Raw genomic sequence first — 26,532 nt, 5'->3', positions numbered from 1 at the left:
ATTTTCCCCCTACAAGCATGCTGCCATATTTTACCTTCAAAAATAATTTTACTACATCAGATGCTCTAATGAGAGAGGACAGTTTTGAGACAGAAAGCAAAGCATCATTGACCTACCCGGATTTCCTGGAGATTATGAAAATTATTTCCTACTCTTACAGAGATTTTGCTTGGAGTATAACTTTCATCGGATTTGTAGTCTGCATAAATACATAATGTCTTCACTGTTGTTTTTCTTCTGCAAGAAGAAAAAAAAGCTATATAAGCATCATAAATACAAATATTCAGGATGAATTTGTTGTTCATTTGTAATAAGATTGAAATGTTTTTAAACTAAATAAAAGTGTGTCTACTGATAAGAACCCTGTTGTTAAAGCAACTGGTGTATTTTCACATGAAGTTATGCACAAAGTTGACTTCCACTTTTCTCCTTCGTCTGCCTTCAGAAGTGTCAGTATACCAAGAAATACAACAAAAGGCCAAGATGCCAAATAAGCACTTGTTATGCAATGAAGCATATGTTTAGCTTATCAAATATGGGCTCTATCACTGTACAAAAGAGTTGTCCAGAAGGCAAATAAGGTTAGGTGCTTGTCACCTTTTTTTACCTGAAGAGTCTGAAAAGGAAAACAACTGAAAGTATTCTAGAGCTAGTCTTGTCTGTCACAGCAGAACACAATAAGAAAAGGTTTCTCAATCAGTTAAGTCATACAGGACTTCTTGAAAAACTATCATCTACCCTTCAAATTACACTCAAAGACAGAAAGGACAAAAATTTTACTTCAGTTAAGTAAATGGGAAACTGTTACAAATTACATACCATTAAACATTCCTTTTTGTTGTTTATTTGGGCATTTAGTAGCCATAATATTTGAAAATCTCATTTTTATAAATGCTATCTAACTGGCTTCTTACCAGCTGGGTAATAGGATTGACAAAGGAGTCCTTGCACTTCCAAAATTCCTATCTTGGTGAACAGTAATAAATAAATTATACAACGCACACTAATACATACAGAGTATTTTTTTCATACCTAAATTGGATGTTCACCAAATGAGGCTGTGATCCATCTGATTGCCAGTAAGTTTCTAGATTATCATCTCGTAACTGATCCACTCCAAATCCTAAGAAAAAGAAAAGGTGATAAGTCTTGAGTATCCCACTTCTGTAATGTAGACACAGACAATTTTTCTGCAGCTGTTACAAACTCAAGTATGTATCCTAAATTATAGCATATAAGTAAATAAATCTAGATATCCCAGTTGTGCCCATGTTTTTGTGACAAAAACAGGGCATATGTCAACCAAAGCTCAGTACTAGAGTGTCTTTACATTCTTCTCTCCTACTGAAATCTATGGGGGTCAAAACAATTAAATATGTCCTGGAATTCCAAATGGTTAAGTAGTAATTCATACTAATTGCAAGAACAGTGCTTAATGGCTAAGCTTTTCTACCTATTCTGTAATTAAACTGCTAAACTGAAGGAAAATCATTAGCAGAGACCATTCAGGTACAAGTTGCCCAGAGAAGCTGTGGATGCCCCATCACTGAGAGTGTTCAAGACCAGGTTGGACAAGGCTTTGAGCAACCTGGTCTAGTGGAAGGTGTCCCTGCCCATGGCAGGGGGCTTGGAACTAGATCATCTTGAAGGAGCCTTCCAAACCAAATCATTCTATGATTCCATAATTTTATTTTCAAGTAGTTTACTGAAATATTATTACTTTTTCAAACTAATAGCTAGAACAAGCAATAGATGCCAAAACCAGTATTCCTGAAAGCAAATGCTGTCACATTTTAAGAAACAATTCCAAATCTTTATTTTTCCATTCCCTCATTATCTGTCCTTTTACTAATCCTTTTATTGATTGCCTACACTATCTGCAGCTTTATTTCAACAGTTGAAATTGAATCTGGAATGAAAAATTACCTTCACTCTGTTTGGAGTGACTAAACTATATGGTATTTTTCTCAGAGTAAGATACCAGGATACCAGACCAAAGATGTTCAGCCTGAGCACAATATTGTGACATAAAGGGATCATTGACTCTAGGCTGCAGGAAGATACCACATCAATTCCCAACAGATGTTTCCAAAATAAGCAGTTCAACCACTTCAAATAAAAAGAATACAGATTTTCAGATATTTTGAGCAGTTATAAGCTATCATTAACTGCAGCTCATGACATTTTACGATAGTTTACTTGCAGGACTTAAGGGAACTATACTACAACAGCAGAGTCCAAAGTTTGGACGAAAAATTTAGGCTGCCAAGCTGCATAGTTTTTCTAAGTTAAAAAGTCAAAGATACCTAGGCAAAATGTCAAAGCATAAAACCAATTACATAGTGTCAGCTGTGTTTCTGCTCACATGGTTTAGTTTGACCACTGTGCAAGTAAAAAAAAAAAAAAAAAAAAAAAAATCAGTTTAGTATAAAGATCAGTAAAAGATTTGTTTTTAATATGAAATATGTCTTCATTGTAGGATTTCTGATATAGTTATAACTTGTGTATTGCACCAAATACAGAGTAGGTCAAAATTATTTGTATGGCTTCACTACAGCAGGTTTACTGCTACATTCTGTATTGTTGTCTTATCAAAACAAAATATTATGTATTCTAAGAAGAAAAATGTACATTCAGCTTTACACATAATTTGTTGTGATTTTACCTGGCTTACAGGATGAAAGAGACCAAACTGCTTGTGAGCCTATTTCTCTAACAGTACCAGTCCTCTCTAACTGCTTTGGATCAGCACCAGGTGGTGTCTTGTTTGGGGTAGTCATTTCTAGTAAAAGAAAACAAACGAGTTAGCTGACACATTTTTAGTTTGATGGGAAAATTAAAGGATTCTGTTCATTCATATAGAAACTTTAAATCTTATAGAATAGCCTATAGAATATGTTGTTTATACATATACGTGTACATTTTTGCATGTCTGTAGAACCTTTTATTTATATATAAAATATATTGAAGTAAAAACCAAAAAAATCTTTAAATAAGAGGTTCCACATGTGAAATTTGTGTCCTTAAAAATTCGATACCCATTTGGAAGGAACATTCATAAGACACGTTTTATCATTCTAATTCACACATACAGAATTAGGGTTTCAGGTTCTGGTTTTTTTTACTTTTTTTTTTTTGGTTTTAAGAAATTAAAACATACTCTGTTGATTTAAAGGCTAGCAATGCAACTTCATTTCATACACACACACTTACGAGTTTTCTTAATCTGCAAGTTCAGAAGCTAGAGCAAACCTATATTCCTAGAGATAGTTCTCCTTAAAAATAGGAAAGGAGAGTTTAAACAAATCACACAGTCCCTAAACTGGTACGGATTGGCTATTGCCACACCCATCCATGGTACAATTCCCTAACTTCACAACTTAATCTGGAATCATTAACCTGTGACTTACACTGCTTAAGTAATCACAGTCTCAACAATTAGACTACTACCATATATACTACAACACAATCATGTTAGTTTTCACATAGTATAGAGCACCTGACCACTTCCTAGAAAGTAGCTTATAAGAACAGAACAAAGGACTCCAAAGAAACGTAAGTTCCATGCAAGGAACTACATTAAAGCTTAAAATTAAACAAAAACAACTCAAAAGTCAGGAAATCAAAGCTGACTTCTAATCCTTTGCTTACATGCATGATAGCATATTATGCTCAGCTAGATCTCAGAAAAATTAGAATAGAACAGAATAGACTGGACTAGAAATATTTCGGTTGGAAGGGAACTACAACAATCACCTAACTGACTAATTCAGGGTTGACCAAAAGTTAAAGCATGTTATGAAGGGCATTGTCCAAATGCCTCTTGAACACTGACAGGCTTGGGGCATCAACCACCTCTCTAGGAAGCCTGTTCCAGTGTTTGACCACCCTCTTGGTAAAGAAATGCTTCCTAATGTCCAGTCTGAACCTCCCCAGTGCAGCTTTGATCCATTCCCACATGTCCTGTCACTGGATACCAGGGAGATCAGCACCTCTCTCTCTACCTCCCCTCCTCAGGAAGCTGTAGAGCTCAACAAGCTCAATGAGCTCAACCCTCAGACTCATTTTCTGCAAACTAGACAAGCCCAAAGTCCTTAGCAGCTCCTTATAGGACATGCCTTGCACCAGCTTTGTAGCCCTCCTCTGGACACACTCAGGTACCTTAACAACCTTCTTAAATTGCGGTGCCTAGAACTGCATACAGTGCTCATAGGGAGGTTGCGCCAACAGCAAATACAGCGGGATAATCACTTATTTTGACTGGTTGGTTATAGCGTGTTTGATGCACCCCAGGATGTCGTTTGCACTTCTGGCTACCAGAAGTCTTCTAGTACCTCTCCTATACAGCAAATGAAGTACTGAACTACACTGGTATCCACAGGATCCCAGGCTTACCCACCAGAGAACTGACGAGTCAGAGACAAGATTTTCTATGCAAGAACAGCTCTGCAGCTAAAAACTCTTTGTTGGACACAGGTAATTTGAATTCTGTAGTGTACGTTGCTTCTGCAACGAATATTTTCTACTGGCCCTTGCCTAAGTGGTTTTTTTCATTCTGTCTTGAGACAGACTTCCAAGTTTCTTTGCTACTTTCTCACATACAAGACTGCAATCCTGACTACCGTAAAAAAAAAAAAAAAAGAAAGGAAATAATTACATACGTAGTAAAATCTAAGTACTGATAAAAGCAGGCCACAAAGTCTTGCTCAAACACAGTCTTCTCAGAAAATTGGGTTAAACACTACACAACTAATCTGACAGATACCACATATATATTCATATAATACACAGATATACTACCCCAATGCTGTCCAATTAGAAGAAAACACACTCATGCAAAAAGATGTTTTGAAGTCTCGCCTGTCCAGAAGAGTTCTGTTCAAAAAACCAAACTATTAAAAATTAAACAGTCAATCCAAACGTAATTTTAGGACTGTCTAAATGTAACTACTCCTACATTTATACAGTCCTAAAACTACATTTGGTCCTTGGAAGGCAACTGCGAGGCTGATGTGACCCCTGGTGAAAATGAATTTGACACCCCTGCTCTAGTTGCTGGTTAGCACAACTTTAAATGTAGTGATAGCAACTTCAATAAAACACAATATGACAAGTATTCTAATCTAAGAATCTCAAACAGTTGGGGGGGGTGAGGGGGGGAAGAAGAGGGGAAAGGAATAATTTAAAAAAATTTAAAAATCAAAAAAATCACAAAACACTTAGTTCACAGCTACCTGAAAAACAAACATTTTGCACAGAATGATTTGGCTTGCAAGGGACCTTCAAAGATCACCTAGTTCAACTTGCATCCTACATCAAAATTCAAATTACATTTATTAAGCATTGGGGAGACTATTTTCCTGCACCCATGAATTTTAAAGCTCAAATCAACTACTAGTCCAAACTCTGCACTGTTTTGTTGCTTTTGTGACAACAAATCAACTAAAAGCAGTTGAGTTACACTGAGTTGGGAAAAACTCAACTTTAAGACTTTTTTTAGAAAAATTACTATTGATTTTCAAGTATGCTGAATCCTTTAAGACAATGACGTTGAGATATCTTAGAAGCTTTACTGTGCACAGGGAGGTCCTAAATAACTTTACACTGCCAAGATTTGCATTGCAGTGGTTCATGAAAGCTTGAAGCACACATACATTTTGGGGGTTTGCAATACACAGCAAGAAAAGCCATCCAAGTTTCCTACTGTCTTAAACTGGGTGTTTCCTTCAGTCTAACAGGCAAAGCTACTCAAGATCCAGCTCTCAACTCCAAACCACTGCTGGCAAATAAGTTAGCCACAAATTGTGCATCAGTGACATGAAAGACTGAAAATCCTTACTATTTAAATGAATATGTTGAAATAATCACGTCAGTTTTTCATGACAACTTCTGTTAATGAGCTTTGTAACAATACATTCTGGATAGCTTTGCTGAAGCTTCCCTATTCTCTAATAATTTTTAAAAAGCTGATAAAAGTACTAGGGAAAAATAACACTGCAACAGGTCAGACTACTCAAGCAACACTTTTGGACATTTCCTCATTTTGGACAAAACACAAATATTTGTCATGAAAAGTAAAACCACACTTGCATCTATTTAAGTCACCAAATAAATAAACACAAAATAAAGGTCAATTCCCCCACACATACATTTTCTTAGCTCAATAAGATAATAGAATGAGATTATTTTTTTTTTGCTTTTTTTCAGGTTGTGTAAAAATAAGTGATCGGTATAGAAGCTTTTTCATCCTTGATCTGTGCTGAAAAATAGAAAAACACACTGCATCTATAGAATCATTGGCTGGAAACATCTCCAATTTTCCAATTCAATTATTCCAAAAGATTATTAATAGGCTGCTGTTTCCTTATTAACAATATTAATATATTAGTGTCTTAGTGACATGACTGATGCCACACTTTCATTTTGCCATTTTCCGTTATATGATATGCATATCCTTTGATCAAGACAAGAAGGCAGCTAAGTTTTTGCCCCCCTCCTTCCTTGAGCTCTTTATCCCTCAGGATCTTCCTCAGAGAAGTTTGCTCCTTTTCTGAGAACATCCCTGTGAAGTAACAGCCATTAAAGATGTTTTAACAAATACAGTTTATTAAAAAAATGGATTTACATGGTTCAACAGTCTGTCTTCCACAGTCAAAGCAGACAGGTCATTCTCAGTATCCCAGTGGAAGACACTTTTTAAAAAGATGCATGCCTGAAAGCAAACCCTTCACTAATGCACACACTTCTTCCACAACACACTGGATAGGAGACAGAGTAGGATACATTGTGGTCCTTTTCCTACTAAACCTCCATAATAATCCAGGCTCAAGAAAACTTCTGCAGATTCCAAAGCAGTTTTCTGCAATTAAAGTTTCACATTCCACCGCATTAGTAAGACAAAGAGCTGTTTAAGTGCACACCTGTATGGAATTCTGAGAGAGCAGACTGTCCTCAACAGATGTTTGTGCAGCCATTTACTTGTCTGGAAAAAAAGATTTCACAAACTTTGTGGACAGCCAGCTTCAGTGTTTTGTCAATGTAAAAGCTAAATGTTTTGCTCTGAAATTCAACCTAAATATAAACCTCATATTCTTGCAGAGTCTAGAGATCTACATACTATGGTTTAAAAAAAGCCATACCATTTTAACTAAGGCCCTTCGGCCCTTCTTCAACAGAGCAGAATAATCACTTCTTGTCCTTATATTTAATTGTGCCTGCTAACATGCCAAAATAACACTTGTCTAGTTGACAGGACATCATATTATGGATTAATATTTAGTTTACTATGCACTAGAGATCTCAAATGCTTTTTTGGGGGGGATAGTGTTTGCTGTTCAGTAATAACCTTTCCATTAATTATGGATTTGATTTTTCCTGTGTTCCCTTCCTCCCTCAGTTCTCGTTAACTGAGCTTAATTACACTGATTTCCAATCCACTATTAATCTTATCAAGATCATTTTGAATTCTGACCCTGAGCTGTACAGTGCTTGCAAACCCTCCAACCTGTCAACGTATCTATTTTTGTATCCACCATTACAGAAAACAATGAAAATACATTCAAAAGAGAACTCCCCAGGAGGACACTTTGTGAAACCCCTGTTTAAAAGTGAATTATTTACAAATCAGCTTCAAAAGCAATTTTTCAAATAGCTGTACAAGATCTCACAAAAATTATATTTAGCTTGTTTTTAACAATGTCAACCCAGACAATGGCAGAAACCCTGTAAAACTCAAGACAAACCACTTATATTCCTTTTTCATTAACTCTATTGTTTACTGTCAGAAAAAAAAAAAAAAAAGCTTTGATCCAGACTGCTCTTAACAAACCAAATTAGTCCATTTCCTGTTTGCATGTTGCTTTTATTTGTCTTCTACTTTACTGACAAATTCTCCTCCCAACCCACTTGTGCAGAATCAGGGGATCAAAGTTTAGCTAGTTTTACTTCTTTTTTTTTTTTTTTAATGATTGTTCTGACTGAATTCCCATCACATAATTTTATTCAATTTCAGCACGTATTTGACTACAACTTTTCCATCAAAGCTGAACAAAAGCTCCACTGACTACTCCAGCACTTTTGCTATACATGTGATTTACAAAACTGCCTTCCCCATTCCACTTAAGAGAAAGGGATTTCATACCTTAGATTCCCTGACTTTCATACTTGCATGACCCATTTTATCTCACAAGGTCTTTTTCCTGCTCTCGTTTTCTTTTTACGGATCCTGGTTGGTTCAAGGCATTTAAAGATCTCAAGATATTTCCAGAAACTAGCCTCTTACTATGCTTCCTATTTTGTATTCAGCTGTTTCAACTACCTCACCTGCACATTTGATCCCTCAGGTTATTCTCTCAATGTGATTTAAATGCATTTTTTTACTCTGCCTTCAGTATATAGCTTTAATGCTATCAGCAAAAATGACTTGGGACTTTCATTGTCACAAAGATATCTTTAACTAAAAATAAGGTAATTAAAACAACTGTACAAAAGAAGTTACATTAGCAATTTTTATACACATATCCCTAACCAATCTAAATAAACACATTTAAAAAATAATTTTTGTAGAAACCCAGACTTCCAAAGTTACCTCATAAGGCTATAAGTTGTTCTTTAAAGGATGCAAGCAGTTCTTTACGAGAACTTGCATTAAATAAAAACATTCTTTAGAAAATACAGTAACCAGAGGATGAAAGCAGTTTGACAAATCAAGCTGCTTTCACTCAGGCCTCCTTGGTAGCTCTTCCCCCAACGGTTTCTTTGAAGAACATTTAATTACGCTTTTAAACATAATTAACTAGTTTTGCATCACTGTATTATGGCCGTGTCCCCCAGACCTAAAAACCCTTTAAATATTAGGAAATAAATCAGCAACACCCACGCACGAAACACACGGGCTGCGCTTAACCACTAGATGCACTCAACCACATGCTCCCCGCCGGGGGGTCCATGCACGCACACCGGCACGCGCAGAGGGACAAACCCGCAGTACGGACCCGGCCCCCACCGGGAGCCGGCGGCCACCGCAGACGCCGAGCGAGCACCCCCCGTCAGCTAGCGCCCCTGATGCCCGGGCACGGCCGCAGCTCCGGCGGCTGCCGGAACACCCGGAGCCGAGCCGCGGGAGCAGCCGCCCCTCAACCCGGTGCCGGCTGCAGCTGGCGCGGGGCGGACTGAGGAGAAAGCACGAGCTACACACCCTCCCGCTCCTCCCCCTCGGCCCCCGGGCCGGTCCCGAGCAGCGTCCCCACCTGAGCCTCCAAGCCGCCGCAGCGAGGGACGGAGCGGCCACGGGGCAGCAGCGCCGGCGCAGCACGAGTCCCCTCAGCGCGTTCGAAAGGCGGGCGGCGGCCGCCACCGTCGTGAGGGCCTGACGCCCGCCCACCACGGGAGCTGCCGAGCTCCGGCTCCCGCGGCGCCGCTGCCGCCCAGCCGCGCACGCGCAGAGCCACGCGCGCCGCGCGAGCTCGGTTTGAAAAAGAACGGAGCGGGGCGGGGTGCAGGTGCCCGCGTGCGGCCGGTGGGGAGGGACGGCGCTCGGCGCGCGCTGGGGGTCCACGGCGGGGTTTGCCGGCTCAGGGATCTCCCTCAGTGCCGAGCCGGTGGGGGCCGGAACGGCCCGGTCCCCGCTCACGGACCGCCCCGACAGGAGGGTGGGGACCTGAGGCAGCGGACACGCCTCCTGCGTAACGTGTTTCTCTGTCGGCGTCACCCGGAGATGGCGTCACCAACCGTCGCGTCCGCAACGCAGGGAGTGTCACGGCCCGCGCCGTGCCTCGCCCCGCCCCGCCCCGCGCCAGGAGTTGCCGCTCTCTCTCCCTCTCTCCGCACGGGCACGTGTTCTCTATGGTGAGCTTCCCTCCCTTCCTTCCTTCCTTCTGCTCCGCTCTATGATGCGCGCCCAGGCCCCTCCCTGCGGGGGCGGCGGCCATCTTGGCCGGGTGGCGGCGGGAGCACGTTGCGCGCCGGCCCACGGGAGCGGGGACACCGTTCCCCGCTGTGGCCCCGCTGGGGAGCGGGGCGCCTCGCTCTCTCCCCCACCTCCTGGTAAGCGGCCTCTGACAGGGCGGATGGGGGGGACGCTGGCGTTCTCGCACGGGGAGTAGAGAAGGGGCTCCCCCTCCCCCTGCCGGGAGCCGCCGCCGGCTTCCCGGCCTCCTCCTGGTGTTCGGCCCCACGCACCCGGGAGAGGCGCCGGCCGACCGGCCGCTCGTCACCGCGGCGGGGGCCGTGGCGCCGTGTCCCTGGGCCGGGGCTGTGGGCGGTGATTTCCTCCTGTGGAAGCGGAAATTTGATCTGCTAGAGGCAAAAAGCCGTGCTTTGCCTTATTTTGAGGAAAGTTGATATCCATATGTGTGGTGGGGAGATGGAGACTTCTTGCAGGTTTGATAAGGTGATAGGGTAAGGCTGGTTTTTACAAATTATGTTTTTTTTTAAAAAAAAACCAACATGGCAAGGCTTTTCTCTAGAACCACGGTAGTTGTCTTCCCTCCGGAATGCACGTAGATATCTCACCTGCAGGTTTCTGTGTCTGTTTTCAAATTCTAATTTAAGTCTCTTTGCTATGGTTTCCCAAACTCCAGTCCTAAGCGAGTGGTCTTGAAATGCTTCTATAATCTTTATCGCTAATTCGTGGGTTGATTCTCATGCTTTTCACTTTGTGTTAAAAGGGAATATTAAAGATTGAGTGATAATTAATGTTCAGCACCAGCTAAACACACCCACTCGTTATGCTGCGTCAGTATGCTTGACCATATGCTTTTCATGTTAACGTTGCATTTATTTTCATATTCATGTTATACCTTATGAGTAATATAGTGAGTTAAATACAGTATTGAGATTTGGGACCTGTTTAAACTTCTTTTTGTAGCTCGCTGTAGTTTACAAAAGAAATGCCAAAACCTTAAGCATAGACCGCTTATTAATTTTTAGTAGATTTTGTTTGTACTTGTAGCATTTACTATTGTTTCTGCTTTGACATCTATAAACATAGTGATCTCCCATATGCAGATTGAAAATATACTCTTTGTCTTTCATTTAAGTTTTCTTTGGGTGTTCTAGTTTGTCACATTCTTGTTATGGCGTGACTGTATGTAGTCCACTAGCAATGGATTGAGAGATAATTCTTGAGGTTAAGTATTTTCAGGGAAAAGCACAAATTCTTCTCATGCTCACTTCTTTCCACAGCCTTTATCTTTGAGGTCTGATGCAGTGTATTTTAATAAAATGTTAACTGTTTTTCTGTGAAGTAACTATGACTCAATTCTGAACACAGATCTCTATTGTCTGTGGTTATGTTTCAGTCTTCATTTACATTTTTTTAATGTCACAGTATCACAGAATGTTTGGGATTGGAAGGGACCTCAAAAGATCATCCAGTCCAATCCCCCTGCTGGAGCAGGAACGCCTAGGTGAGGTTACACAGGAACATGTCCAGGTGGGTTTTGAATGTCTCCAGAGAAGGAGACTCCACAACCCCCCTGGGCAGCCTGTTCCAGTGCTCTGTCACCCTCACTGAGAAGAAGTTTCTTCTCAAATTTAAGTGGAACCTCTTGTGTTCCAGCTTGATCCCATTACCCCTTGTCCTGTCATTGTTTGCCACCGAGAAGAGCCTGGCTCCATCCTCATGGCACTCACTCTTTACGTATTTATAAACATTAATAAGGTCACCCCTCAGTCTCCTCTTCTTCAAACTAAAGAGACCCAGCTCCCTCAGCCTTTCTTCATAAGGGAGGTGCTCCACTCCCTTAATCATCTTTGTTGCCCTAATGTTTTATGTGTTTAAGTCTGAATAATTCAACACAGCTACACATCCTTCTTGCTCATAATTGATTTGACTTAATAAACTCTAATATAACTTTAATGCCTGTGAAAGAAAGAAATATTGGTATTTCTTAATGCAACTACATTACATTTGTTCTGCAGACTGTGCATTACTTTCACCTTTTGTGACAGGTAGCAAGGTCTGCTTATATGCCTTTTTTTTAAATTATTGTTTTTTCTGTTGTGTCAGAGATGGCAGCAGCTATGTCAGATCGCCTAAGAATGCTGACTTAAAATTCTTGTGATAACATCTTTTGTGTCTGATTTTTAGAGATGTTTCTATTAAGTATCATAATTAGGCTTAATGGACAGCTATTGGCTGTCAGAGGTTTTAAAACTTCTGCCTGTGTCATCAGTCCATCATTCTGGAAAGATTTTCAGTTGTCACTCCATCAGAATTCACTCATTCAAAATAATGCTTTACTCTGCAGTTAGCAACAAAGTAATATCTTCACAATGGTCTTTGTTCTGCTCTTCTTGACTTGGAAAGCAGAAATACAGATGTGAACTTTAATGCTTCTGAATACCAGTTCCTCTTGCCCTTAAACTGCTGACTATTCCTAACCATTACTGGCGTGCTGTATGCGTGTATGTGCCTATGCATGTTGGATGTGTTCTGTGTTTTGAGAGTCCTGCTGTCTGCACCTGAAAAACAGACAGTCCTATTTGGTATGTTAAATGCCACTGAAGTAACTACATATAAATATGTAACTTGAGTTCAGTCTGGTTTTGGACAGTGTTGTTTCATTTGCTCCAAACTGTCAGTTGTAAGTAGAAATATACTGTTGTTATTACTGTTTTGTGGACAATAATCATCATGGGCATCAGGACAGTCCTGAAAATGTTACAGGAGTCACAAATATGTTTTCTGAATATGGTTTTAGACCAGTGCAGAGTTTTGGATGAACCGACACTTCTGTCATATGGATGGGAGCAGGGGGGCACAGCTGTATGTCTCTATGCCCGTTCATAGATTCTATTCCCCACCCACCAAAGACTTTATAAATGCTTGGCATACTTACTTCTGTGGCCCCTTCAAAAATTCTTCACCATAGATGGGCTTTTTCCCATGTAAGTAAGTTAGAAGAAAAAGAAAATCTTAGGCTATTTTATTACTTACCAACCAAGGTCTGATTCAGCAATGGGTAACAGTGTAAACTGTAGTGTGATTATCCCACCAAGACTGGGCAGAAAGCTTGATAAGGTAGGTGGCAAAAGCTAACTCTTTCAAGACATATTTGACTGCGAACTGCAGGACTCTTATGAAAAGTACTGGGATGTATTCCCAAAAATGTGTATTTCAAACACTGACAAAATCCAGTATCTCCCTCCTAGAAAATTACGTTGACTCAAACATCCTTACAGTTTTTAAGAATAAGACTTTTAGTTTCTTGTTTTCTTATCTAAGCAGGAAGTATTAAAGTGAGCGTTGCAAGTGGATTATTCCATATCTTTTGGCTTGGCCTGTGGATGTCATTGCAATGTTCAGCCCTACTTTGTCAATCTGGTCTGACACAGAACTGTAAAATTGGGGTTTTTTAAAAAACAATATTAAGTCATTTATTTGAAAACATTTACTGTGTTATTAGGACTTTTTGATTTAGGGAAAATTAAAATATTAAATAAAAAATGAATTATTAAAAGTAGAAACTGCCACAGTATGTTTGTCAGCATGACTAATAATTTCATTCATTTATATCTGATGAAGAATATCATTAGACATTAATTTAAAAACAATCTGGAAATTGGAAAGGGGAGTGTGACTACCACTTTTAAAAGAAACCACTTGAAGTATTCCTAACTGTGGTAATAATGGATTTAAAGATTCCATGATGTCTAAATTTCAGACCTTTGCTCCCTGTTAGATGCCAGTCTCTTGTTTTCTTTCACATTGCAATAGTACCTGTAGGATTCTTTCCAACTAAAGCTCACAGGTGGGTTTAGGGAAGGATAAAGTTTAGTGTGGAAAACGTGCCATCCTCTTAATTTATTTTTGCTTCGTTCAGGAGGTTAAAATCATAACCTTTCTTTGTATTGTCACCATGTGTAGTGAACAGTCTCTAAACCACTGCAGGATACTTTAAACCACTGCAGGATGGGGCAAAGATGAACTGAACACCCATTAGAAGATAGTTTCTTTAACAAGAAATGTTGGAATCCTTTCTTTGGAAAGAATTTCTCGTGCAGACTGTGTGGAAACCTGAAGTATTTCAAGACTCCTTCCCAGTCATGTCCTTGAACTACTGATACATATTGCATTAAATTGAAATGATTTTGCATTGGTATCGTGTGTATTGCTGTCATCACCTTATTTAATGGTGTTAAAGTGGAAATGCTTTGTACTTCATTTATGATCTTTCTTTAGACCTTAAGAAAAGTCTGTTTTTCATCTTTAATGTCTTGTAAACTTCCAAGACCCTCATAATTTCTGGATTGGTAGCACATGGAGGGAGTTGTCCTTTGGTGTGTGTTGCTCAAAGAAAGTCATCATTATTGTTATTCTCAGTACTATTTGTGAATATGGTAAAGGAAGTAGAAATGCACTTTAAAATACATTCCACCTTTATTTATCTATCAAGACTTAAATTTAAAAGTCTTTGTCTTTCCATCCCCTCGGCTGCAATTGATGACATCTTAAATTCCCAGTACAATGCAGTCCTTGTCATTGTGAACTGCTGTCTGAGCAAGAGAAGAGATAGTCATGTGGAGGAATACAAGTTATGATTTAACTTCAAGTGCCTTTATTTGTGATTTCAGGAATATTTGTCTAGTACTCCAAGAGCTTTCTCTTCTAAAAATAAAGTCATTTTATAAAGAACTGTGCCTATTTTTATTGGAATATATTATAGTCATTATTACCATATTAGGGAATGCAGAATGTAAGTGTAGTTAATCTACTAATCTACTGGAGTTAATCTACTAATGAAACTCAATAAAATCAAACATCGTCACATATGTCTGTTCACGTTGTCTGGTTTACTTTTCTGTATGCAACTGGTTTGAAAACTGGTTTAAATTTACAGTATTTTGATTACTTAATATAGAATATTCGAATACAGTTTGCAAAATTATTATTATAATCAGATTGAGTAATTGCAGTCACAATTTGATTTTACTAGACACTGTACCTTGAACAAAATTAAACAAGGCAGCCTGTGAAACTGAAATTTGCAGCAGTACAGATTCTTCTGTTCTTACTACAACACACTTTTCTGGGAGACAAATACATTCTCAGATACAATCACAGTTGTATTTTTACAGTGGAGAAATAGTAATGGAAGGCTGATATTAAAGATTTGTACACTTATTTAGACATCAGTACTCTTACTACTAGTGTCTGAGTCTTTGCTGTGTTTGCTGTTTAGTTTAAAGGAGGAAAATATAAAATCATTTTGCTTTTTACATCTCTGAACTGTGCTAGTGATATTTTCAGGTATGTACATTCTTCTCTGTGCTGTCTAATTTTATTCTCCTTATGTTTTGTTTTGTTTTAAGATCTGGAAGACTCCCACTACTCCTCATAATTGGTATATGTGTATAACCCTAAATTGTGCATTATGGCAGACAAATTAACAAGAATTGCTATTGTCAACCATGACAAGTGTAAGCCAAAGAAATGCCGTCAAGAATGCAAGAAGAGTTGTCCTGTGGTTCGAATGGGTAAGGGATGCAATTTGACGAAGTATTTAAGCAGTTGGAGAAGTTTTAAATAATGTTCTGCTAGAAGGAACGAGTGTTTTATAACTGCTACTTTTTTGTTTGTCATTTGTGCTTCATTTCCTAAAGCCTTTAGAAGCTGGGTATTGCTGAAAGCTTGAACAATTCCTAGTAATAAAACTGCGTTTCAGGTCTTTGGGTGATCTGAAGCTTCAGTGAACGTTAATTAGTTACATGTTCCTCTGTGGAATTTAGTAGTAATGGCAAGAATTCTGATTCATCGGAAGCTTCCTTGAGTTAATCTTCCTCTTTTTCGCCAGGAAAACTTTGCATAGAAGTCACATCACAGAGCAAAATAGCATGGATCTCAGAAACACTCTGTATTGGTTGTGGGATTTGCATCAAGGTAAAAGATAGGCTTCTTTATTTAAATTTCCTCCTTACGCTATTATATTTAGTAAGGTATATTGTAACTTCCCTGAATAATCAGACCTTGTGAGCTGTTATTGTTTATATAAGTGAAGTACTGTGTCTGTTTACTGAGCTGGTTAGGTTGCAGGGTATGGGTTGTAGCTTTTTGTTTGTGCTTTGGGTTTTGTTTGGTTTTATTTGTTTGTGGCTACAGACACATAACAGTAGAAAGGTATTTTTGTAAAAGAGCTAGACAATTTATGCAGTGTATTTATTTATATTGTAAACTGACAGTCTAAATTGCTAACTATTTAATTTGATAAATGTGGTATAGAACTTCTTTGGAAAGTTGACTGTGTAAATGAAAGTGAAGTAATTTTTTTTTTCTAAGTTATTTTGAAAATATCTAATTGCTCAGTTGATTGCATTACAGAACATAGCATTTTGTTAATAAATTGTTTCTGTGCACTAGTAATTTATGAATTTATTTCAATTACAGAAATGTCCTTTTGGAGCCTTGTCAATTGTTAACTTACCTAGCAACCTGGAGAAAGAAACAACACATAGATACTGTGCCAATGCCTTCAAACTTCACAGGTATTTTATTTTCCAAGACAATGTAAAAGTGACCAAAATTTCAAGTTTTTCATAGTTTAAATGTAGTGCACATTAAGGTGTTCTTGGTTCTTACCTCAATAGCTTCGTTTTTGAATGTGAATTACTTTTTTTCGTATTAAAAATCATTATAATGAATTAAAATCGTAGTGCTTATTTTACAGAGCTCCTGTTTAAAGAACAGATTGCACTTAAATCTTTCTTATGATCTTCTATTTTTAAGGAATATTGATTTAATTTGAGTTATATATTGGCAGGTTAACAGAGTAGATTGAAATAATCAGAAAGTCTGAAAATGGGTTGTGACATTTACGTTACCAGCGGATGTTCGTGTCTGATGGCATTAGTATAATCCAAAGTTATGAATGTTGTGTACAGGTTGCCTATCCCTCGTCCAGGTGAAGTGCTGGGATTGGTTGGCACCAATGGTATTGGAAAATCAACCGCCTTGAAAATTCTAGCAGGAAAACAGAAGCCAAATCTTGGAAAATATGATGTATGTATGAGCAATAAAATAGAGTTGGCATTACAGATTGCTGCAGTTATATTTTTTCACTGAATTTTCATATCTGTGCATGCGGTAGAATTTGCAAGGACATTGGCACTTTCCTTATTGCCAGCCTGTGACCTGCTCCACATAGAAACGGTAGTAGGAGGATGTTGTTAATAATGGACTTTTTGCGAATTCTGTGTATCTTTCGGGAGAGATAATAATTGTTACTCACTAAAGATGAATATCAGAAGTATGTTTCTGTCTTTAAGTCATACTAAAGGCTTGGGGTTTTTTTATACTCGTATTTTAAAATATCCGCTTTTTCTTTCCCCCCTGCACAATTTACCTGTTCCCCAACAAAGGGATATAGGTAGCTCAAGTTTTGGAGTTTCTGCTGAGTTCCGCATTGGTTTTATCTGGATAGCTCATGTCTGTGAGTGCTTACCATGCATCCTTGTGATCTCTTTGGCTTTTTTATCTTTGGTTCTTCTGGATATGATCTCATATAAAATATCTTGTTATTAGAAGTTGTTGTTGAAGGTATTTGCCAGTGTACAGTTTAATACTGAGTTCTGAAAATCCTTAGTTTCCTTATATTGCTAGATACTTATAAATTTTGATAGTATTTTTTGAGAACCAGACACAGAACAACTTGTAATCATCTCCTGGTCTTCATGGGAAATCATGACCCATTTCCCTCTATATTTGCACTCAGTCAAACTGTGCAGCCAGCAAGCAAAATAATTTACAGGGGTTTGTTTATCTGCCACTACTCCAAGGAGTGAATATTATTAGAGAAGAGACACAAGTAATAACTGCTGTGGCTCATCAGACAGTATTTCAGTTATCACCTCACCTTCAAATCATGTGGTGACACTTGAATTCTGATGCTGGCTTTAGTTCTTCAGGAAGGATTGTAGGGACAAGTGTGTTCAAACTTTTTTTCATAATTTATTTTTTAAAATTGAAAGTAACATTTTAATATATTATTCATTTCATGGCTGCCACCTAAAACGGCAAAGAAATAGTAATTTCCAAGCTGCACTTTCCATTCTTTTTCAAGTTTGGTTTATGTTATTTTGTGGACTTCTTGTTTCAGGTGGTAGTATTGCAGAAATAGCAGAACTTTTGAATTTCTGAGTGTGTAGTTAATTGAATTACCATGCTTCCAAAATCAGACTTTCCTGCGAAGAGCCAAATCATTATGACCACAGAAACATGTGGTATGGATTGATCTTCCATGTTGCTTCTGCTCTGAAACTTAGCAAGCATTTCCTCTGTGTATTTGCTTGGTTTGGAAATACGGCTGTGTCGTTCTGTTTCTGTGTTGTTCAGCATCAAAATAATTAATTTGTCACCATTCATAGTACGCTGCATAAAACAAAACTGTACAAGTTGGGAATTTTTCCTGGGTGATTTCTCTGAACAATTCCTTTTTTTGGGGGGGGGGGGTCAGCATTTTTCTTGTACTTCTCCTGTTTCCTTGGAGATGTTTGGTAGAAGCAGAGAAAATGGCCAAACGTTTTTGTATCTTTTGTGAAAGTTGATTTTATGAGTCCAAGCCTCTCTCTTCCCTTGGATTGGCTGGGTCAGGTAGCTTATAAGTGCAGTTACACTAATGGGCGCTAGCATTTTGCCCATGAAGCAGTTTCAGTCATAGCTTCTTCATTGTCTGATGATGGTTTTGGATGTCCAAAGTGCAAATTTAAAATGCTTTTTCTTGAAAGGGCTAATGACAGTGCACCTGGAAAAAAAAACATAGAATGAACTTCTGCCTTCCACTTTGCAATTCTATAAATTTGGGGATTTTTAAATTAAAACTTTGCAGGGGCAACATAAGAGTTTGGTAACTGGCTTTTACTCAGGCTTATTTGAAGTCTTGCAAGCATATTCTGGTTTTTGTATTGATTAGAGTTTTAAATTTAGACATTTTTTACAATGATTTTAGAATGGTATAAGTAAACATAGGGTTTAATTTTGTTGCAGGATCCACCTGACTGGCAAGAAATTTTGACTTATTTCCGAGGATCTGAATTACAAAATTATTTTACCAAGATCCTGGAAGATGACCTGAAAGCTATCATTAAACCTCAGTATGTGGACCAAATCCCTAAAGCTGCAAAGGTAAGAAACTTAATTAATTAATAGAAAGCTGGGAGCTTCTCTTTTAATACTTCTTTTGTATTTAAAGATGACTCAGTGTCAAAAATCCACTACTGTTTGAAATATTTGATGTTGAAATAATGTTGTGGGGTTTTATGTATCATGCAGGGAACAGTGGGATCGATTCTGGATAGGAAGGATGAAACTAAGACACAAACTGTTGTGTGTCAGCAGCTTGGTAAGTAATTTTGTGAAGTCAATCTTTAAGGCACTTGAGAAATTAATATTTACTGAAAAAGTTACTACTGAAGTAATAGTAGATTTAAATTATACCAATTTAAAAAATAATAAAAGTTAAGATGCTTTCATTCAAAGTGTAGGGCTTGCTGTAAGCCTATCTAGACCAATGCAAGTACTATTTCCTAGCAGCAAAGGCAAACTAATTGATACATGCTAATTAACATAATGTAACACGATTTCTGTTTCATGGTAGAAAGTGTTTACTTTTAAATCTGGAAAAATTCTCGTTACCATCTCCTGCCCTTGCTTGCTTACAGCTCTGGCAATATCTTAGCATCCTCTCTTGTGAGAACCATTTCATTCGGGGGACTTGATTTTCCTGAAAATCAGAACTCTTCAGCCAGCTCTAACAAGAAACACTTTTTAAACTGGTATAGTTACTTTTTAGGGCCAGAAATCTTTACCCAGTATATGGTGGAAAAACAAGTAGAAATGTAATCCTTCTGCATGATAAGAAGCGGCCATGCAAATTAATCAGCTGATGGTGCAGAAAAGCCGTAACTTGTTGTGACTTACAAGTGGCATGATGTTGCTTCTGTACAAACTGAATATTTATTTTACTTCTTTCTGTGTTTTCCTCTGTGCAGGATGCCTGCTGTGATTATACGTGTTTCTGTAGGTAATAAAAATACGGATTGTTGTGTTGGCTATGAAATATCTATAACTCACCTCTTATTTGCAGACTTAACACATCTGAAAGAAAGAAATGTTGAGGACCTTTCTGGAGGAGAACTTCAGAGATTTGCGTGTGCTGTTGTTTGCATTCAGAAGGCTGACATGTATGTTTAATTTACTTCTGATACACATTGCTTCTAATTATCTGTCTCAAAGCATGGTCTCCTAATTTAAATTTATTGTTAGAAATAATACTTTTATTTGAAATAGTTGAACAAAAGGGTTTTTAAAAAATGGCTTTACCAACTCAGCAGCTGAGATACAACGTTCTTCCATGTATAATCTCTGGGGTGATTATACTTATTTAAGTATGTGACTGGAAACGGCTCATTTCAGAGGCTGGTGTTAAATTTCAGCATTACAACTTCCTAACCTTTCCTAATCCCACATAAATATATATTCCTGTTTGACAGCGTACCTCTCTCAGCCTCCCTGAATAAGAAATGGATGGTTCTTTTCCCACCTTGGGGAACTTGTGTCCCTCTTTTCCTGTCTTGCAACCAGGAAATTATCATCCAGTCTATGCTGTTTCCTGAGTCCTTGGGACCAAAAAAGCAAGATTAGAAGTGACAGGTTTTGGTTTGGTTTTGGTTTGCTTTGATTTTTTATTTTATTTTTTTTTTTTTAATTTAGTTTTGTTTGGTTTTGGTTGGGTTGTGGGATTTTTGGGTTTGTTTTACTGGTTGGTTTTTCTCTTCCGGAAGATGTCCTTCGAGTCTCCTAAAGTATTTTTGCACTTTTCAGTTCATGTTAAATTTAAGCTGAATCAGAACTGAGTGCATGGGATTCTTAACTGATGCTGATTTCTTGTAACATTTGATAACTTTGTCAGAGGTTTTGGTAGAATAATACTTGACTGGAATGATTTAACAATTTCATGTGACAGTCACCAGAGATTCAAGGTGTGTGTCAGTACATTTTTCTTTTTTTTGTCTCAATATAAATAACGATAATTTTGATTTCTGTGTATTTAGTGGTTGAAGTGTTATCATTAGGTTTGAATGTGCGGGAAGTTTGTATTCACTAAGACTTCATTCTTCTTTTGGGGCCAGCTTCATGTTTGATGAACCATCTAGCTACCTGGATGTCAAGCAGCGCTTGAAGGCTGCCATTACTATTCGATCCCTAATCAACCCTGACAGGTAAATACAAACTTGAAATGTTTCACTAGACTGTGATAACAGGTGACTGTTTACAGAGAAAAACAACAAACAAAAAAACCCCCCAAAATCAGGTCCATCTCTAGAAGTGCTAACTTCTCGGTATGGTACACTAATAGATGTTTAAAATATTTTAAGTTAGTAATATTCTATTCCTTTGCATTTTGGAAACTTATTTCCCATAGTTTCTATACTATATTGGGGTAAATTTTGTAATCAGGATTTTTTCTTAAAATGCGCTAAGTATTTTCACTCCAGTCTATCAATATCCTTCCACTTATTGTATGTAAAGATGCTGCCAGTTTACACTGAAAATGAACTTCCAACTTGCAATTTGCAATGTCTCTTTATTGGACAGTTAAACAAAATGCTTATTGGAGATTTGAACTCTGTCCTTAGAAACCATATGAAATGAAAACCATGTTGATAGCTTTTGCTTATGCAAGACTATAGAAAGAAAGAAAGAAAAAATGGTTTGTATTGACGCATAAGAGCATCTCCCTGGCTCTGTTTTTCAGGTACATTATTGTTGTAGAGCATGATCTAAGTGTGTTAGACTATCTCTCCGACTTTATCTGCTGCCTGTATGGTGTGCCAAGTGCTTATGGTGTTGTTACTATGCCTTTCAGCGTAAGAGAAGGTAATTCTTGCTGTATTTCTCTTTTTAAACATACAAAAAAAATTCTATGGAAGGAAAAAAAAGGTACCAAAATGCTAGTTGTCTGCTATGTGAACGTGTCTTCTTCCTATTGTAGTTCAATAACTAAAAAAAATAGTGGTTTATTTTTTTCAGAATTTCCATTTTACATGATCCTGAAGTTTATAACTCAACTCAAAAGTCTTAACTGTAAAATTCCCTTTGTCTCTTGCTAGGGGCATGATTTCAATACTTGAAGGTGTTTTGTAGACAGTGGAGTTGCACAAAAGGCTCCTATAAATAGTAGAGAAAGGGCAAGAGACAGTTTGTACAGTACAGAGGTATGTCGTGTTCAGCTGAATGGACCACACTGATAGCGCTGAGACTCAGTAATTCTCTGTATGAGAATAGGTCCAACAGCCGTAGTTTCTCTAAACCCTACCCACATTACTGCTACAACTAATTTTTCAGAAAGAGCTTTTATAGCCTTCAGTTTGCATGATTTCCACACTTAGAAATATGTTTTTATTGCCTCTTTTAACATGGCATTTGAAATCTAATGTTCTCCTTATCTGACTGGAATTTACAGCCAAGAATTAAAATCCGTCTTGTCTTGCTTTGCTGTAGACCTTTTTTTAATGATCTTTTTTTCCTCCTTTCATAGGCATAAACATTTTTTTGGATGGCTACGTTCCAACAGAAAATCTAAGGTTTCGAGATGCGTCTCTGGTATTTAAAGTGGCTGAGACGGCTAATGAAGAAGAGGTTAAAAAGATGTGTATGTACAAATATCCAGGAATGAAGAAAAAGATGGGAGAATTTGAACTATCCATAGTAGCTGGAGAATTCACTGATTCTGAAATTATGGTGATGTTAGGTGAAAATGGTAAGTGGAGTCCTTGTTGGGAGCTGCTTCTACAGCCCTAAATATGCTCTTAACGGCCTTCTCCAGTCTTGAGAGCCAGGCTTCAAAATTACTGGGTTTGGGTCAGGTTGAAGTGCCTGTTTCCTAGTGAAGGTGTCGCACCATGAGCTTTGCTCTCTAAATGGTGGGAACTTGAGGTTTCTGAATGTTAATGGTGTCATCAGTTTGTCTGTTACCCCATTTTAAGAACTTAGATTGGCAGGATGATGACTGACCCAGTGAGCTTAGCCACAAGTCAAGACTCTGGCAGCTTTAAATGCCTCTTCCATTTGAAAAAGTGAATAATAGCGAGTGCTGCTTGTTAAAGTGAATGTAGGAATTCTCAAAGCAGTCTAATTTTAAAGCGTATACTTTATTGAGTCTTTGCTTTGTATCAGTGACTTAATTACTAGAGGTCTAAGTTATTAGAAAGTCTAAACTAGCTTGTATTTTATTTTAGGAACTGGCAAAACTACATTTATCCGAATGCTTGCAGGAAGACTTACACCTGATGAAGGAGGTAGTGCTTAATTACCTTAACTGCAATCTATTTTGCAGATACTGGAAAGGCTCTTGTTTTGATTATAAATTATGTATCTTTATAGGTGAGGTCCCGGTTCTAAACGTCAGCTACAAACCACAGAAGATCAGTCCTAAATCTACAGTATGTTTAAGCTTTATTTATCAAGTATTGCATTTGCTACAAAAAGCACATTCTTAGTACACATGTAGAATTTCTCTGTGCCCAGAACAAAAAGCTCTAATTCTATTTCTTTTTGGATTTCTTTTTTGTGGTGTGGTGCATAAAACTGAGTGGTGACATTTTTCTTTTAATAGGGAAGTGTCCGTCAGCTGCTGCATGAGAAGATCAGAGATGCCTATACACACCCCCAGTTTGTAACTGACGTAATGAAACCTCTTCAAATAGAAAACATCATCGACCAGGAGGTATTAATTGCCAGAGACATCATCCTAACTTTTCTTCTTTAATTCTCTACCTGTACCTGAACTAAATACGGCCTTATTACCCCTTGCCCTAATAGGTTCAAACGCTGTCCGGTGGTGAGTTGCAGCGTGTTGCACTAGCTCTTTGTCTTGGCAAACCTGCAGATGTCTACCTAATTGACGAACCTTCAGCGTATTTGGACTCTGAACAGCGTCTAATGGCTGCTAGAGTCATTAAACGGTAAAGTTGACATGATGGGAAAAAGGCCTGAAATTATCAGTAGCTTTACAATCAGTTTATATTCAGCTCTCTTTTTGTGTTTCCATTTGTGTTTCAGTTTCATTCTCCATGCTAAAAAAACAGCTTTTGTGGTAGAACATGATTTTATCATGGCTACATACCTTGCTGATCGTGTGATTGTTTTTGATGGTATTCCTTCCAAGAACACACTTGCGAACAGGTAAGAGACTTGTTTGGATTACTAAGCAAGATAAGAGAGGACAAAGTAGAAATAAATTGTTTGTCAGAAGCATCAGCAAAAATAAGGAGGTGAAGCATTCTTGCCTATGGAAATATAAGCTGCAGTTCAAGTAATACAAGAGTGTCCTGAAGGGTTCTGGCTTGTGTTATGGAGTGAGGAAAATAAAATGGGGTTGACCCACACATAAAAAACGTAACCAAGCCCTCAAAAAAGCACACCAGCTCCTGCCTCAAACTGGCCTTGAGCAACTGCTCACCACTTAAATTACAGTTGGAGGAGAACAAATAAGTGACATTGATTTTTGAGGAATAAAAAATGGAGCAACTGTAAACTAAGTGCATTTATGAAAATACCTTTCAGCTGTATCAAGAGCAAGCAGTGTACTAAGAGTATGTGTCTGCAAATGTAGTAAACTGCAGGTCTTGACAGCAACATACAGCATACACCATGATTTTTACTCTTTCAAAGCTGTCCCTTTTGATGTGTGTACTTTACTTTGTGTAAATTACAGAGGCCAAGGAGTAGCCCTGTTAGAACCCAGGCTTTTAGAACAGTGTAATTAGCAAGTGCCTAACCTGAGCCAGATGAAGTAAACACACTGGTCTAGCTGTGCCTTGACAACACAGTGCTAGGCTGGTTTTGACAGCATTCCTTTTCAGAACATACTTGTTTGCATAAAAAAAATCATTATCACATAATCACATTTCTTAGCATCAGTATACATTATGATTTTTGTTATATATCTTGGCTAATGGTGCAGTTCTGTTATTTTCTTTAATGTAAGTAACTAGGCGTGCCAGCACACACAAATGTGTAGATAGATACAAAGTAAAAAGAGAATGTAAAGGTAGGAGGCTGAAGACTTGTAGTGCCATGCTGAGATAGAGCTGAGAGTAGCAGGTACCACTTCTTGTTTGACAGGTTGACTGAAAACGTAGCCAAACCTGGTGTGTCAGTTACATCTCCCATACGTGGTACCAGACCTGAGTGAGCTCAAAATGCCCTTTATCTGCATCGTATAGAACTTCTGAAAATTTACCTCGAACGTTCTTCTCTCTTAACAGTCCGCAAACTCTTTTGGCTGGAATGAATAAGTTTTTATCTCAACTTGAAATCACTTTTAGAAGAGATCCCAACAATTACAGACCAAGAATAAACAAACTCAATTCAATCAAGGTAAGAGAGAAGCCATAGTGTTTACTATAAACCCAGGTTTTAAAATAAGGAATAGAATGAAGACTACCCTAGTAGTTTTGCTGTGCTGGAAAACAGCACGTGAAGTGAGTAGTAAAGTAGTAAGTAGAAATTAGTTTAGATAAGTGTCTCTTAATTCAGCTATGTTTGAGTCTGCCAAAGACTACTTCAAGTAACATGGACTTTTTTTTTTTCTCTTCCCAAGGATGTGGAACAAAAGAAGAGTGGCAACTACTTTTTCTTGGATGACTAAATATTTAATCTGAGCATCTTTTGTAACTGGCATATAGAAACACATATTGGAATCTAAACACTTGTGGATGAGAAGGCTCAATCAGGTTTTAGAACACTTCATCTTCTGGGAGCTTAAACTCTTGCTGCGTGTAACATCTGAGACCAGTAGCAGTGTAAATCCTAGCCTGAGTAAAACTGCCAATTTCTGTAATTTTGGTAACACAGCCCTGTTTTCAGTGTAATAATTTGAAAATAGACCACCTTGAAATTGTGCAAATGAGTCTCCAGATTTTTCAAAATTTAAGGGCAGTTTTCAATTCAATATATTCTACTCATGTATCAAGTACTGACTGAACTTCCTTATTTTAAAAACCATTGCAGCTATTTTCTGTGTAAGAGGGAGGCTCACCATGAATGTCAAGCTACAGAGGCAACTCCTCTTTTAAAAAGGCTGAATCTTTCTCGATGAGGGTTTCATAAATAAATGTCCTCCTCTGTGACACAGTGCAAAAATTCTTGAATTATGAATTCAAATGTGTGCATATTTATATGATGTTGTCATACCATAGAAAGGAACACACAAAAAGATGGAGTACAAACTATACTAAAAATATAAAGGAAGAGATCTACACCTTTTTTTAGTCATGTATCCCTGTGCATCTTCTCAGACCTCGTAAGAGGAGAATAATTGGATAAATAAAATCTTAAATACTAAAATCCTTTCACTCTTCTGTAACTTAAGCTTGCATCACAAAGAAAGCTTAATGGCTGTGTTTTCTAGCTGCTTGTTCTACAAACTCTACCATATACTATAGGTAGTAGGTTTTTGAGTAATAAAGCCATGTTTCATACAGTACTGACTCCTTGTTAGCAAAACCCTCCTCCTGTGCTTGAGCTACACC

The 26,532-nt window shown here is 38.1% G+C and overlaps 2 protein-coding genes across 5 annotated transcripts in view; one reads left to right on the top strand and one right to left on the bottom strand.

The window, feature by feature from the left end:
• The window catches only part of ANAPC10 (anaphase promoting complex subunit 10), a 38,335-nt gene extending 28,850 nt beyond the window's left edge, over window positions 1–9,485 (bottom strand). For 2 of the 3 annotated variants that reach the window (XR_010472377.1, XM_065061955.1), the window contains exons 1-4: window positions 9,249–9,485; window positions 2,666–2,782; window positions 1,033–1,123; window positions 117–237 (exon numbers count right to left, since the gene is read on the bottom strand). Coding sequence is in view for 2 of the 3 variants with exons in the window: in XM_065061955.1 (XP_064918027.1) it covers window positions 117–237; window positions 1,033–1,123; window positions 2,666–2,780 (327 nt within the window). In the remaining variant the exon portion in view is untranslated. Of the gene's footprint in view, window positions 1–116; window positions 238–1,032; window positions 1,124–2,665; window positions 2,783–6,920; window positions 6,944–9,248 lie in introns of those variants that run through there. The other variant, XM_065061956.1, reaches the window with a different exon arrangement.
• Window positions 9,486–9,707: 222 nt separating this feature from the next.
• Window positions 9,708–26,347, top strand: ABCE1 (ATP binding cassette subfamily E member 1). Of its 2 annotated transcripts, none has more exons than XM_005499872.3 (18): window positions 9,708–9,846; window positions 15,316–15,480; window positions 15,798–15,883; window positions 16,388–16,485; window positions 16,882–16,999; window positions 18,983–19,120; window positions 19,268–19,337; window positions 20,082–20,178; window positions 21,127–21,216; window positions 21,753–21,874; window positions 22,536–22,757; window positions 23,236–23,295; window positions 23,381–23,439; window positions 23,613–23,723; window positions 23,819–23,961; window positions 24,059–24,181; window positions 25,267–25,378; window positions 25,602–26,347. In XM_005499872.3, the coding sequence occupies exons 2-18, from the start codon at window positions 15,378–15,380 to the stop codon at window positions 25,647–25,649; spliced, it is 1,800 nt and encodes a 599-aa protein (XP_005499929.1). In that variant the 5' UTR covers window positions 9,708–9,846; window positions 15,316–15,377; the 3' UTR covers window positions 25,650–26,347. The 2 variants fall into 2 exon arrangements, with proteins under 2 accessions (XP_005499929.1, XP_064918008.1); XM_065061936.1 differs by lacking the exon at window positions 9,708–9,846 and adding an exon at window positions 9,886–10,044.
• The last annotated feature ends 185 nt before the right edge of the window (window positions 26,348–26,532 follow it).

Source organism: Columba livia, chromosome 4 (assembly GCF_036013475.1).
Source record: "Columba livia isolate bColLiv1 breed racing homer chromosome 4, bColLiv1.pat.W.v2, whole genome shotgun sequence".
Lineage (NCBI taxonomy): Eukaryota > Metazoa > Chordata > Aves > Columbiformes > Columbidae > Columba > Columba livia.
The sequence above is the reverse complement of the archived record's forward strand: the minus strand, read 5'-3'. Positions and strand labels throughout refer to the sequence as shown.

What these genes read in the sequence shown, in the direction of transcription:
- ABCE1 (XM_005499872.3), top strand. Translation starts at nt 15,378, where the DNA reads ATGGCAGACAAATTAACAAGAATTGCTATTGTCAACCATGACAAGTGT. An exon ending in CAAATCTTGGAAAATATGAT is followed by an intron (nt 17,000 to 18,982) that starts GTATGTATGAGC and finishes ATTTTGTTGCAG; the next exon opens with GATCCACCTGACTGGCAAGA. An exon ending in AAGAACACACTTGCGAACAG is followed by an intron (nt 24,182 to 25,266) that starts GTAAGAGACTTG and finishes CTCTCTTAACAG; the next exon opens with TCCGCAAACTCTTTTGGCTG.